Here is a 15,053-nt window from a genome sequence, read left to right as displayed (position 1 = left end):
ACATCAAAAGGGAAGGTGAAGCTAGAAGGGGGAGAGCAGAAGAAAACAGGACATGCTAAAAAATGTTCCTGTCTGCATTAATGATGACAACAAACCAAAATCCATGATCATGGTGTCATTTCTAGCGATGATGGCGTGTGGCTATCCACTCAGAATGACTGTACATTAATGCATAAGATCATGAATTTGCATTATTGTGTTTCTCTCTCTTGTGAGCTCATGTAATAACCACTAGTCTACTTCTGTCACCTATTTTTCTCTGAAAAAAATTCTCCATTCCCAAACCTCAGCTATGTTCTAGATAAATATGCTTGGATCCTCAGTACCTTTAGTTGTGGAATTGGTTATATAAAGAAATAGAATCATGTATCATAATTTAATAATTGGCCTCCATACTTCCTTTCTGCCCTTCAGTTGATATTAAATACCAGCAGATTAGTATTTTGTCATGCTGTTCCCTGGCCAGAGGCTTCTCGCTGCCCAGAAGGAAAGTCACACCTTATTTTCTGGTGCATGAAGGCCCTGCCCAGCCTACCTCTGTCTTCTCCACAACCTTCATCCTCTCTTACAGATGGGCCACTCTAGGGCTGATCTCTTTCCTACTCCTGAGCACAACCATGTGGGCTCATACCTCCATGTGTTCACCTGGCTGCCTCACCCTCCCATTTCTACCTATGTCTTTCTATCTTGAGAGTCTAGCTCCACTCACACTTCCGTACCCCTCAAGTCTACACTGCCATCTTCTCCTTGTCATGTTCTAGAACCTATGAGGTACTTGTGATGGCAGTGTCTTTTGTTTTCACTTTAGACTATGTCTTACTTCTCTGCATGCCTAAGAGTAGGATCTAAGTTGCACAGAGCGTATCAGCGCAATATCCATGACTCGAATTGAATATGAAAACATCCGCTATTCTGAAAATTTTGGCCACTGAACAAACTCCAAAGTTACACCCTGAGTGTCTGACTCAGATGCCTCTGGGTATCATCACTGCTAAGCTGTCCATTCTCTTCTAAGTTTCCAATTGATTTGGTCATACCACTCCAGAGACCTGAAGAAACAATTTAGAAAGAAACTTGTTTGTATAAAGGCCTTTCTTGGTAGCTCAATCTGAATGTGTGGAATTTTTAGTCATTCTTTCAAAATGTCCATCTGGCTTCACTCTGCCAGGAAGTGAACGCTGCAATGGGAATTTACTGCTGTAATTCCCTTGTTCAAAGACTGAGGGTTTACCAGGCAAGAGTGCTCCTTTTGTGTCCTGAAAAAAGGAACCACCCATTGCATTACACTCTCTGTACCTCCCTGGTTATGCCACCATTTCATACCTATCTGTCTTTGCAAATACTTCATTGCCACCTCTGGGTGGTGTCCTGCTCCCCCACCTCCTTCTTCTGACTTCTGTTCATTATACAAACGCTCCTTTCCATACTGTACATTCTTAACTCCCTTTCTCAAAGATTAATTGACCATAAATGTGTGGGTTTATTTCTGGGCTCTCTATTCTGTTCCATTGGTCTCCAGGTCTGTTTTTGTGGTAGTACCACACTGTTTCAATTACTGTAGCCTGAAAACAGGGAGTGTGATCTATCCAGCTTTGTTCTTCTTTCTCGATTGTTTTCGCTATTTGAGATCTTCTGCACTTCCATACAAATATTACACTTACATGTTCTAGTTTTGTGAAAAATGCCATTGGTATTTTGATAGGGATTGCACTGAATCTGTAGACTGTCTTTTTAGGCAGTATAGTAATTTTAACAGTATTAACTCTTCTAGTTTATGCACATGGAATATCTTTCCGTTTGTCTGTGTTGCCTTCAATTATTTTTTCATCAGTGTCTCATAGTTTTCTGAGTACAGGTCTTTTACCTCCTTGTTTACATTTATTCCTAAGTTTTTATTCTTTTTGAGGCAATTGGAAATGGGGCTGTCTTCTTAATATTTCTCTTTCTGATAGTTTATTGCCAGTGTATAGAAGCTCAACAGATTTCTGTGTATTAATTTTGTATCCTGAAACTTTACTGAATTCATGTACTAGTTGTAATAGCTTTTTGGAGGCAGTCTTTACAATTTTCTATATATATAGTATCATGTTGTCTACAGTGACAATTTTACTTCTTCCTTCCCAACTTGGATTCCTTTCTTTGCCTTGTCTGATTGCTATGGCTGGGACTTCCAGCATTATGTTGAATAAAAGCAGTAAGATTGGGCATCCTTGTCTTATTCCTGATTTTAGAGGATATGCTTCGAGCTTTTCACTTTTGAGTATGATATTGGCTGTAGGTTTGTCATATATGTTGAGGGATGTTCCCTCTGTACCCACTTTGTTGAGTCTTTACATAAATGGATATTGAATTTTGTCAAAAGCTTTTTTTGCCTCTATTGAGGTGATCATATTACTTTTATTTGTCAATTTGTTAATGTGGTGTATCACACTGATTTATTTGTGGATATTAAGCCATTCTAGCATCTCTGAAACAAGTCCCACTTGATTACAGTTTATGATCCTTTTAATGTATTATTAAATTTGGTTTCCCAGTATTTTGTTAGTTATTTTGCATATATATTTTTCAGTGATATTTGCCTATAATTTTCTTTCTTTCTGTGGTGTTTTTTGGCTTTGGTATGAGGGTTACAAACTTTCATCATACAACACAACAGTGATTTCTCTACAGGTGTGTCTCTCCTGAACCATGCAGTCAGCACTGAGTCCTGGCTGAACTGAACATTTGTTGTGCAAATGTGAAGAGTACTTGGGAAAAGGCTCTATGGGGGGATTCAAAGAAAGAAGCTATAACATTAGTCGTCCAAATAAAGTGAACATCTCACATGAAATTTTGAAAGCCTATAGAAATTGCATGTTTTTAAATCATAATATCACAATAATTTTTTTTTTATAGACTTAAATCAATTGGTCACTTTAGAATTGGAAGGAAACAATCTCAGTGAAACCAATGTCAATTCCTTAGCTTTCAAACATTTGAAGAGCCTATCCTACCTGCGTCTGGGAAGAAATAAATTTAGAATTATACCACAGGGTCTTCCTGCTTCTATTGAGGTACCAATATTTTCTTTATAATGTTTTATACTTTAAATATAGCACACAATGACAAAACAAACAATATATTGAAGATTTGGGAGAATGGCAATGAAACATGTAAAATATCATGTAGGAAACGAGTTGCCAGTCCAGGTTCGATGCATGATGCTGGATGCTTGGGGCTGGTGCATTGGGACGGCCCAGAGGGATGGTATGGGGAGGGAGGAGGGAGGAGGGTTCGGGATGGGGAACACATGTATACCTGTGGCGGATTCATTTTGATATTTGGCAAAACTAATACAATTATGTAAAGTTTAAAAATAAAATAAAATTGGAAGAATAAAAAAAAAAAATAAATTCCATAAAAAAAAAAAAAATTCACAGGGAAACAACAACAACAAAAAAAGATTATCGTGATGCATATTAAACTGAGTCATTCTGGTGCTATAAATAAAATTTATTATAATTTGAGTACTGTTTTCAAACAATACAAAATTATGAATCAGAATTATTACTACTAGTAGAGAATCTTGGTAAAGTGAAAATTGGTCTTACTGACAGCTCTTGGGGAGAGAATAGGGAAGATGAACTCAAAGTTCAAACAGAAAGTACAACTTGGACAAAGCACCTTGATTTGCAAAGTAGTTTAAACTATCTCAAACTGGAAATGTGATGTTCATCTCAGTCTGTTCCACTCAGAGGCCCACCTAGGCTAGCAGTGACCCTGTAAGGATGGACAAGATTTGCAGAGAAGGCTGCTGAGCAGTCCACCCCTCACTCACTTCTCACAGCTTACTAGTTTTGACTAGCACTGTCCGGTGTCCGTCCCCTCTGGATAGACTTCCTGCGGCCCAAGTGTGTGGTCTCCCTTGCTACAACACAGGACACACTTTACTATGGGGGTACTCTGGTGGGGCCTTCCCTGCTAAGTGTACACCCTGACATTCCACATTAAGAACTGAGGTTTAGCAGATCCAGGTGACCCGTAGGTTACTTCCTCTGAGCTCTATTTCTGTCCCATAAACAATCAGCCAGCAGGATGAAGCTTCATATGGCTGTGAACCTAGTGAGCCAAAAGAGGGCCATCAATCTCAATCTGATACTGCTGCTATACAGCCACCATGCTTCCTCTTCCTCCTATTTGTAGATTAAGACAGGCATTTAGAATTTACCAAAACTGTAAAAATTGAGGTTGCACTCATAACCTAGCTTTACCTCAGAATTACTTGGATTCTAAACAAATACAGATTTTGGGGCCTATACCAGACATGCTAAATCAGGTTCTTTGGAGAATGGGGTCAACAATTTATTGTTTTTTTTTTTTAATAAAATTTTAAATAGATAATGCATGCACACAGTAAAACACACACACACAACACTTGAATAGTACAAAAGGGAAGTGTGTCTCCATTCCATGTCTGACACTCCCATCCCTGGTTTCTCTTTCTAAAGACCCTCTTACTAGCTTCTTGGGAGCTGTTGTCCATGCATGTACATACACTCTGAACCCTTTCAACGCACCACTTCACACGTGCAGTTTCAACGTATAAATGAGTGTGCTCTGTTAATTTAAGTTGGAATTTATACTTTAAAAAGCTGACGAGTGATTCTAACCTACAATCAAGTTTAGGAGCCACTAATAAGAGTTCACCCCTAAATAGGTATGAAGCAGAACACTAAAATTTACTTTACACAGTTCCAACAATATCAAAATTAAATGACAAAGAGGGGGAAATTACGACAATAGGAATTACTCCAAATATATATACACAAATCATACTTCTGAATTCCAACAAGATTTCTGAGTGACAAATTCCTTGTAAAGTCAAATGAATTTAACTTGAAGGCAGCTAGCTACTGACAACTTACTAATAGTTCTAACTTCACCCTGATGTTAAATGAAGGCTCTTAATGAACTTTTAATTAAAGAAATTATAATACAAACAAACCTTGAAAATGTGAGCCTAAAAAAATTACAGACAGCATGGACTGGCAGGAAACAGGATGACTCTAAGCTGGGGCCAGCAAGCATTCCCTCATGTATCAGCCGTTTAACTTTGCAAACACCTTGCCATCTCTCCAGGCCTGAGTTTTTTCACTACTAGATGGGGATAATTTCTACCTATTTTTTAGTTTCTAGGTCTTTGAAGCCCAAATGAAATAATTTATGTGAATAAGTTTTATAAATTAGAAAGCTTTATACAATTATCATGATATGCTATATCATATCATTTTATGGTTAAAAATAATTAAATTCATTTAATTCCATAACCATGACAGACAGTACACTTTATTTTGCTAGCTAGAAAATCTGACAATGTAAAAAATTAACTCATTTGGAAGAGCTGCAAGACTCTTTCATTAACTAACACTAATGACAACAGTTTATAACATGATTTTAATTCTGTGAAACTGAATATATTTTAATTCTGTGAAATTGAATATATTTATCATATCAAGTAATATGAAGAAAAATGTCTTTTCTTTTAATTACAGGAATTATACCTAGAAAATAACCAAATTGAAGAAATAACTGAAATTTCTTTTAATCATACCAGAAAGATCAATGTCATTGGATTACGTTATAATAAAATTGAAGAAAATAGAATTGCTCCTTTAGCCTGGATAAATCAAGAGTAAGTACATGCTACAATTTGATGTTCATAGATGAATTCTTTTCCTTTGCTATTACTAAACAGGGTATGAAAATGAATGAGTGAGGAAGATGACAGCATTCTTAGTGAACCTCCCCCTACCAAAAACTTGGTTATTTTCAGAGTTCAAATTGTTCATGATATAACTGATGTTAGGATAGCTATGGTCACTGCTGCTGTGGATAACCTACAATGTACAAGTGCCAAGCCCAAGCAGCATGACCCAAGGTCTGATCACTGTGCTGGTCTGTTGACCTCACAGGCAGTCATGAACTTTAAGTTTGATAATCCTCTACCTGCAGAGAGGATTATAGTCTTTGTAGCTGAAGATGGAGAAGCTCTATATAGTCAGCAAAAACAAGACCTGGAGCTGACTATGGCTCAGATCATCAGTTCCTTATTTCAAAATTCAGGCTTACATTGAAGAAAGTAGGGAAAACCACTAGGCCATTTGGGTATGACCTAAATTAAATCCTTTATGATTATAAGTGGAGGTGACAAATAGATTCAAGGGACTAGATCTGATAGAGTACTTGAGGAACTATGGACAGAGGTTTGTAACACTGCACAGGAGATGTTGACCAAAACCACTCCCCCAAAAAGAAATGCAAGAAGGCAAAGTAGTTGTCTGAAAAGGACTTACAAATGGCTGAGAAGAGAAGCAAAAGGCAAAGGAGAAAAGGACAGATATACCCAATTGAATCCAGAGTCCCAGAGAATAGAAAGGAGAGATAGGAAAGCCTTCTGAAGTGAACAATGCAAAAAAATAGAGGAAAACAACAGAATGGGAAAGCAAAAAATAGAGGAAAACAACAGAATGGGAAAGACTAGAGATCTCTTCAAGAAAACTGGAGATACCAAGGGAACATTTGAAGCAAAGATGGGCACAATAAATGACAGAAATGGCAAGGACCTAACAGAAGCAGAAGAGATTAGAAGAGATGTCAAGAATATATAGAACTGTACAAGAAAGGTCTAAATGATTCAAATAACCATGATGGTGTGGTGACTCACCTGGAGCTAGATATCGTGGAGTGTGATATCAAGTGGGCCTTAGGAAGCATTATTATAAACAAAGCTAGTGGATGTGATGGAATCCCAGTGGGGCTACTTCAAATCCTAAAAGAGAATGCTGTTAAAGTGCTGCACTCAATACGCCAGCAAATTTGGAAAACTCAGCAGTGGCCACAGGACTGGAAAAGGTCAGTTTTCATTCCAATACCAAAGAACGTTCAAACTATCATACAATTTGCTCATTTCACATGCTAGCAAGGTAATGCTCAAAATCCTACAAGCTAGGCTTCAACGGTATGTGAACTGAGAACTTCCAGATGTACAAACTAGATTTAGAAAAGGAAGAGTAACCAGAGATCAAATTGCCAATATCCGTTGGATCATAGAAAAATCAAGGGAATTCCAAAAACCCCATCTACTTCTGTTTCATTGACTACACTAAAGCCTTTGGCTATGTGGATCACAACAAACAAAAATTCTTAAAGAGATGGGAATACCAGACCACCTTACCTGCCTCCTGAGAAACCTGGATGCAGCTCAAGGAGCAACAGTTAGAACTAGACATGGAACAATGGACTGGTTCCAAATAGGGAAAGAGTACGTCAAGGCTGTATACTGTCATCCTGCTTATTTAACTTATATGCAGAGTGCATCATGTGAAAAGCCAGGCTGAATGAATCACAAGCTGGAATCAAGATTGCTGGGAGAAATAACAACCTCAGATATGCAGATGATATAACTCTAGTGTCAGAAAGTGAAGAGGAACTAAAGAGCCTCTTGATAAAGGTGAAAGAGCAGAGTGAAAAAGCTGGCTTAAAACTCTAATTGAAAAACTAAGATCATGGCAACTAGTCCCATCAGTTCATGGCAAATAGAAGGGTAAAAAGTGGAAACAATGACAGATTTTATTTTCTTGGGCTCCAAAATTACTGCAGACTGTGACTGAAGCCAGAAAATTAAAAGACACTTTTTGGAAGGAAAGTTATGACAAATCTAGACAGCATACTAAAAAGCCGAGACAGTACTTTGTCAACAAACATTTGTATAGTCAAAGCTATGGTTTTTCCAGTAGTCATGTATGGATGTGAGAGTTGGACCATAAAGAAGGCTGAGCTCCAAAGAACTTATGCTTTAAATTATGGTACTAGAGAAGACTTTTGAGAGTCCCTTGTACAGCAGGGAGATCAAACCAGTCAGTCCTAAAGAAAATCAACCCTGAACATTCATTGGAAGGACTGATGCTAAAGCTGAAGCTCTAATACTTTGGCCACCTGATGTGAAGAGCCCACTCATTGGAAAAGACTCTGATGCTAGGAAAGACTGAAGGAAAGAGGAGAAGGGGACAACAGAGAATAAGATGACTGGATGGCAACATTGACTCAATGCACATGAGTTTGAGCCAACTCTGGGAGATTGTGAAGGACAGGGAAGCCTGGTGTGCTGCTGTCCATGGAGTCACAAAGAGTCAGAGATGACTTAGAGACAACAATAACAACAATACAGTAAGGAAGCAAGCTGCCCTTCTCCCTTTTTCTCCTCCCTCACCACTAGATTCTATACCACACTGTCTTCATTCCTTGATACTATTTCTCTATCTCAAGTCTTACAAAAGAGACTGAAGAATGCATGACCTGATAGAGGAAGGGAAAAACAGAGCCCACTTTCCTTGAGAGGAATCAATGGTCCCAGGCTGTAGCTCTCAGGGAAGTGCAAAGTGTCGAGGCCTTGCCTGTCAGGAGGGAGATGATTAGCTACCCAGGGAAGCAGGGTCAGGCCCCAGCAGCAGGTGCCATCAGAGCAGATCTGAAGTCATGTCGTGAGGGAATGAGGGATTTGAGTAGCATCGTGGGGATAGGCATGTTTCAGAAGCAGGACAGAGATGAAAAGAGACCTTGAGGGCCCTTTAGGTATAGCAGGATGTGGCAGTGGCAGGGCAACCGAGTCTTCAGCAAGTGAAAAATCTTCATGCAGTGGGCAGAAGCTGCAGGTGAGGCTCCTGAAAAAAGCCAGGGAGTTCACCACATTTCCCAGATCTTCTGATTGGTTATCAACTTTTTCTAGATCCCTCATTCTAACCCCAAGTTCCAGATCCCAAGTTATCAGATCAAATGTGGGAGAAGAATGCACAGACCTCTTACTGCTACTTCCTTGCTGGAACCAAAGATGATGGTAGGGATAGGGTTTTGATGTCAGCTAGAACTTTGGACTTTATTTCCAATGTAAGTTATGCCTCAGAGATATTTGTGGGCCCTCTTTGGGTCTCAGCATTACCTCTAGGACATCAGTTTCTTCTCTCTCAACTCTGGTGCTTCTCCATAAGACAGGAACTCAAGTAGCTGTTACCCAGGTAAGAGCACTAACCTTGCAGCTAGCCGTCATATAGCCACACTTGCACTGGGAATCATTACTAAACACTGGCATGAAAGCAGACAAGCATCCTGACTGGCTTGTCAAAACTTTGAGCTAACAGTCACTGCCCTGATGCACCCACACTGTTTACTCTCTTCTAGAAATCTAGAATCGATAGACCTCTCCTACAACAAGCTCTACCATGTCCCCTCCTATCTACCCAAGTCGCTGGTGCACCTTGTACTCATCGGGAACCAGATCGAACGCATCCCTGGCTATGTGTTTGGTCACATGGAACCAGGCCTGGAATACTTGTACCTGTCATTTAATAAGCTTGTGGATGATGGCATAGACCGAGTCTCCTTCTATGGAGCTTACCATTCTCTGCGAGAGCTGTTTCTGGATCATAATGAATTAAAATCTATACCACCTGGGGTACAAGAAATGAAAGCACTGCATTTCCTGAGACTGAACAACAACAAGATACGGTAAATTTTGACTTTCTCAAATATCCATTTAAATTGTTATGGGTGAAAAAAATCTGATTAAATGATCATGACATAATGTCTGGAATTTAAAGAAAAAGTGACAAGAGGTTGCATCAAACAACACTGGCAAATGTTAACGATTGTTGAAATTGGATGATAATAAGTACATAAGGATTCATTACAGTTTTTTCCCTACTTTTCTATGTTTGCAAACTTCCATGTAAATTTTTAAAAAAATAGAGTATGATTACATAATATCTAGAATCTTAGAGACACTTTCAAGTGAGACTTCAAGGCCGCATGTTATGGTGCTGCTCCTACCTCCATATGTGATTTCAAACACACTGATCTGTAGAGCACAAAACCTAAGTGTATGCTAACATTAAAATTGCTTGCTTCTATCTAGATTTTTCTGAAAACAAAATTCTGAAAACATTTATTAAAACTCAGTTTCTTCACTTCTGAGGACACATTTTTCTGTGAGTGTTCTGTTTGCTGACTGAGTCATCCCCCCTGCCTAAAAAGTATGAATGTCTCAAGATTAACCTGGGACACATTCTTAGTGCAGCCAATGAGGCTAACAGATCCTTGAGCTCTGTGGTCTGGTCTTTGAAGATTATACTCTTTATTCTTTTACCTATCTCTAAAATTCCAAACACAAACTTCTAAAAAATAAAACAAAGAGTCAAGTTTATAGGGAAGTGGTGGGGATGGGGAGGGCTTTAAAATATTCAGAGTATAATTTTTGGGGGGAAGATAATTTCTAGGTTGTGCCATATGGTTCTTATTGTGTTTCATCAGGAGGCATAAATTATCCCACTTCTGGTAGGATATAGGTGGCAATGGTATGATATCTCCATCATAACCGTTCTCCTCCACCACTAAACCAATGGTTTTTTTACTCATGATGACTCTTGCTTGCATCTGTTATTTCCTTAGGGGTAACAAAATGGTGAATTTCTATTTTTGTCATTCTTTCCACATTTGTTAAATGGAATTCCTCTGTAACCTGGAGAAGGGAATGGCAACCCACTCCAGTATTCTCGCTGGGAGAATCCCATGGACAAAGGAGCTTGATGGGCTACAATGCATGGGGTTGCAAAGAGTCAGACATGACTGAGCGACTAAGCACATTCCTCTGTAAATAATATTTTCTTATCAGCAAGGGCAAGTTCCTTACTCTGAAAGGTAAGATAAATGCTCTGTTCTTTCCTTTAAATTGCCCATCATGGTAAGAAGTTGGTTACAAATTTGTAACTATGTGAGGTGATGCAAATTAACTTATGGTGGTCATTATTTCAACCATACACACACACACACACACACACACACACATACACATCTAATCATTATGTTGTATACTTGAAACTAATACAATGTTATGCCAATCTTTATAAAATTGTAAAAAATTATACATATGCATTAACCACAGATGAAAAAGACTATAAAAGATTTAAAAATTTTAATAGTGGCTGTCTCAGGAAAAAAAAAAGAAGTTGGTGCCTAAATATTTTTGCTTTATTACTTTGTTTCTGGCCTTCTCTCTTTCTCTGGAGACTCAATATGAACTTATGGCTTTATATATTAAGAATGTTTCCATCAGTTGCAATAACTGTCTCATCTTCAGCTGATGGAGCCCTTCGAGCTGGCTCCTGAGTCCTTGGACAGGCCTCCAGAGATCTTGGATGGCTCACTTTTACATTACCCACTATAGGCCAATGCCAGCCTTCTTCCAAAGAGCCCTAGCTCCTTTCACTGGGGAATAGTGTTCAGAGGCCCCAGTCTGGGCACCAGGCATCTTTCTTTCAAATGTATTTTTAGTCTCAAGGCCTTTCAGTGGACTGCCAGAAATATGCATTTTTGTTAAACACACACACACACACACACACAAGAACAAAAACAGTTCATACTGATATTCCCAAATCAAATTTATCATTATAGGCTGATATATATGGTGGAGGCCAATACAATATTGTAAAGCAATTATCCTCCAATTGAAAAAAAAACAAAAGAAAAAAACATTTACCATTATAGAGAAATCCTTCTGATGTAGACTTATCTTATGTTGAAATTCTACATTGCCAACAATATAAACCTATTTTGTAAGGTAATAAATGTATACCATTATTACAACTAACAGCAAAAGTATTTAATTAAGTTTATTATGTTTTTGGTAGTTCTATTTGTCCTTTGAATATGTTCCAAGGAGGATGTATAGCTTAAGCACAGTAGTTTTCTCTGTAACAGTATGTCAACAATTTAATATTCAGATAGGTCTTTAGTTTGCTTAGTATTCAGTCACTCGGTCGTGTCCAACTCTTTGTGACCCCATGGATTGCAGCACACCAGGCTTCCCTGTTCATGACCAACTCCTGGAGCTTGCTTAAACTGATGCCCATCAAGTCAGTGATGCCATCCAACCATCTCACCCTCTGTCGTCCCCTTCTCCTCCTGCCTTCAATCTTTCCCAGCATCAGGGTCTTTTCTAATGAGTCAGTTCTTCTCATCAGGTGGCCAAAGTATTGGAGCTTCAGCTTCAGCATCAGTCGTTCCAATGAATATTTCCTTTAAGACTTCCTTTAAGTCTGACTGGTTTCATTGCCTTTAAGACTGACTAGTTTGATCTCCTTGCAGTCCAAGGGACTCTCAAGAGTCTTCTCCAACACTACAGTTCAAAAGTTTTTTAGGAATTGCTACTTCCTACATAATATTTTTCTATGCCTGTCCCTTATACTGTATTCCATCCTTCTCCTTTGATCAAATTTTTAAATTAATTTCCTGTTGATGATTACAGTGTTATTTTTGAAACTGAAATTCTGAAAGAGATGAGAATATCAGACCACCTGATCTGCCTCTTGAGAAATTTGTATGCAGGTCAGGAAGCAACAGTTAGAACTGGACATGGAACAACAGACTGGTTCCAAATAGGAAAAGGAGTTCGTCAAGGCTGTATATTGTCACCCTGCTTATTTAACTTATATGCAGAGTACATCATGAGAAACGCTGGGTTGGAAGAAACACAAGCTGGAATCAAGATTGCCGGGAGAAATATCAATAACCTCAGATATGCAGATGACACCACCCTTATGGCAGAAAGTGAAGAGGAACTCAAAAGCCTCTTGATGAAAGTGAAAGTGGAGAGCGCAAAAGTTGGCTTCAAGCTCAACATTCAGAAAACGAAGATCATGGCATCCAGTCCCATCATTTCATGGGAAATAGATGGGGAAACAGTGGCTGACTTTATTTTTCTGGGCTCCAAAATCACTGCAGATGGTGACTGCAGCCATGAAATTAAAAGACGCTTACTCCTTGGAAGGAAAGTTATGACCAACCTAGATAGCATATTCGAAAGCAGAGACATTACTTTGCCAACAAAGGTTCGTCTAGTCAAGGCTATGGTTTTTGCAGTGGTCATGTATGGATGTGAGAGTTGGACCGTGAAGAAGGGTAAGCACCGAAGAATTGATGCTTCTGTAACTGCGGTGTTGGAGAAGACTCTTGAGAGTCTCGTGGACTGCAAGGAGATCCAACCAGTCCATTCTGAAGGAGATTAGCCCTGGGATTTCTTTGGAAGAAATGATGCTAAAGCTGAAACTCCAGTACTTTGGCCACCTCATGCGAAGAGTTGACTCATTGGAAAAGACTCTGATGCTGGGAGGGATTGGGGGCAAGAGGAGAAGGGGACGACAGAGGATGAGATGGCTGGATGGCATCACTGACTCGATGGCTGTGAGTCTGAGTGAACTCTGGGAGTTGGTGATGGACAGGGAGGCCTGGCGTGCTGCGATTCATGGGGTCGCAAAGAGTTGGACACGACTGAGCGACTGATCTGATCTGAAACATACACATTTATATTCCATACCCCCTCAGAATTATTATACAAATTATCTCACATAAGTATTATTCATCTGTGAATAAGAAGAATAAGTATTATTCTTTTCTCTCTTTTTTCTAGTCTTTACTTTTAAAAATTATCAGTATATCCTGAATATCACTCCAAATCAGTATGTAGAAAACTTCCTCTTTCTTTTTAACAACTGAATAGTACTATTATGTAGGGACTTTATTCAACCAGCTTCTTACTGATAGACATTTGATTGTTTCCACTTCTTTATACTATAAATAATGCCACAACGTGTTCAGTTTAGTTCAGTTTAGTCACTCAGTCGTGTCCGACTCTTTGTGACCCTATGAATCACAGAATGTCAGGCTTCCCTGTCCAACACCATCTCCCGGAGCCCACCCAAACTCATGTCCATTGAGTTGGTGATGCCATCCAACCATCTCATCCTCTGTCATCCCCTTCTCCTCCTGCCCTCAATCTTTCCCAGCATCAGGGTCTTTTCAAATGAGTCAGCTCTTCATATCAGCTGGCCAAAGTATTGGAGTTTCAGCTTCAACATCAGACCCTCCAGTGAACACCCAGGACTGATCTCCTTTAGGATGGACTGGTTGGATCTCCTTGCAGTCTAAGGAACTCTCAAGAGTCTCCTCCAACACCACAGTTCAAAAGCATCAATTCTTCGGCACTCTGCTTTCTTTATAGTCCAACTCTCACATCCATACATGACCACTGGAAAAACCATAGCCTTGACTAGACGGACCTTTGTTGGCAAAGTAATGTCTCTGCTTTTTAATATGTTGTCTACGTTGATCATAACTTTCCTTCCAAGGAATAAGCGTCTTTTAATTTCATTGTTGCAACCATCATCCACAGTGATTTTGGAGCCCAGAAAAATAAAGTCAGCCACTGTTTCCACTGTTTACCAATCTGTTTGCCATGAAGTGATGGGACTGGATGCCATGATCTTAGTTTTCTGAATGTTGAGCTTTAAGCCAACTTTTTCACTCTCCTCTTTCACTTTCATCAAGAGGCCCTTATTCTTCTTCACTTTCTGCCATAAGGGTGGTGTGATCTCCATATCTGAGGTTATTGATATTTCTCCCGGCAATCTTGATTCCAGCTTGTGTTTCTTCCAACCCAGCGTTTCTCATGATGTACTCTGCATAGAAGTTAAATAAGCAGGGTGACAATATACAGCCTTGAAGTACTCCTTTTCCTATTTGGAACCAGTCTGTTCTTCCTTGTCCAGTTCTAACTGTTGCTTCCTGACCTGCACATAGGTTTCTCAAGAGGCAGGTCAGGTGGTCTGGTATTTCCATCTCTTTCAGAATTTTCCAGTTTGTGGTGATCCACAGAGTCAAAGGCTTTGGCATAGTCAATAAAGCAGAAATAGATGTTTTCTGGAACTCTCTTGCTTTTTCCATGATCCAGTGGATGTTGGCAGTTTGCTCTCTGGTTCCTCTGCCTTTTCTAAAACCAGTTTGAACATCTGGAATTTCACTGTTCACATATTGCTGAAGCCTGGCTTGGAGAATTTTGAGCATTACTTTATTAGCGTGTGACATGAGTGCAACTGTGCGTATAAGTAACTCTGTTCAAATATAATTTTGTATTTTCCAATCTAACTTTGGGATAAATCCGTAGAAATGGAATTGCTGATTGAAAGGAA

General features: G+C 39.2%; 2 protein-coding genes across 9 annotated transcripts in view; one reads left to right on the top strand and one right to left on the bottom strand.

Moving 5' to 3' along the window:
* CENPP (centromere protein P) overlaps positions 1–15,053 on the bottom strand; it is a 237,025-nt gene that overhangs the window by 62,200 nt on the left and 159,772 nt on the right. Inside the window, exon 6 of one of the 5 annotated variants that reach the window (XM_086315608.1) lies at positions 3,475–4,172. The exons of 3 other annotated variants lie outside the window; for them this stretch is intronic. In XM_086315608.1, the coding sequence (XP_086171734.1) occupies positions 4,083–4,172 (90 nt within the window). In that variant the 3' untranslated portion in view covers positions 3,475–4,082. Of the gene's footprint in view, positions 1–3,474; positions 4,173–15,053 lie in introns of those variants that run through there. One more of the 5 variants, XM_086315609.1, reaches the window with a different exon arrangement.
* Positions 1–15,053, top strand: part of ECM2 (extracellular matrix protein 2) — a 41,261-nt gene that overhangs the window by 24,120 nt on the left and 2,088 nt on the right. For all 4 annotated transcript variants that reach the window (XM_086315598.1, XM_086315597.1, XM_086315596.1 and 1 more), the window contains exons 7-9: positions 2,896–3,053; positions 5,532–5,671; positions 9,214–9,540. In XM_086315598.1, the coding sequence (XP_086171724.1) occupies positions 2,896–3,053; positions 5,532–5,671; positions 9,214–9,540 (625 nt within the window). The remainder of the gene's footprint in view (positions 1–2,895; positions 3,054–5,531; positions 5,672–9,213; positions 9,541–15,053) is intronic.

This window comes from Bos grunniens, chromosome 8 (genome assembly GCF_055505025.1).
Source record: "Bos grunniens cultivar Pamir isolate PY7600 chromosome 8, Bosgru_T2T1.0, whole genome shotgun sequence".
Taxonomy (NCBI): Eukaryota; Metazoa; Chordata; class Mammalia; order Artiodactyla; family Bovidae; genus Bos; species Bos grunniens.
This window is presented reverse-complemented; position numbering and strand designations above follow the sequence as displayed.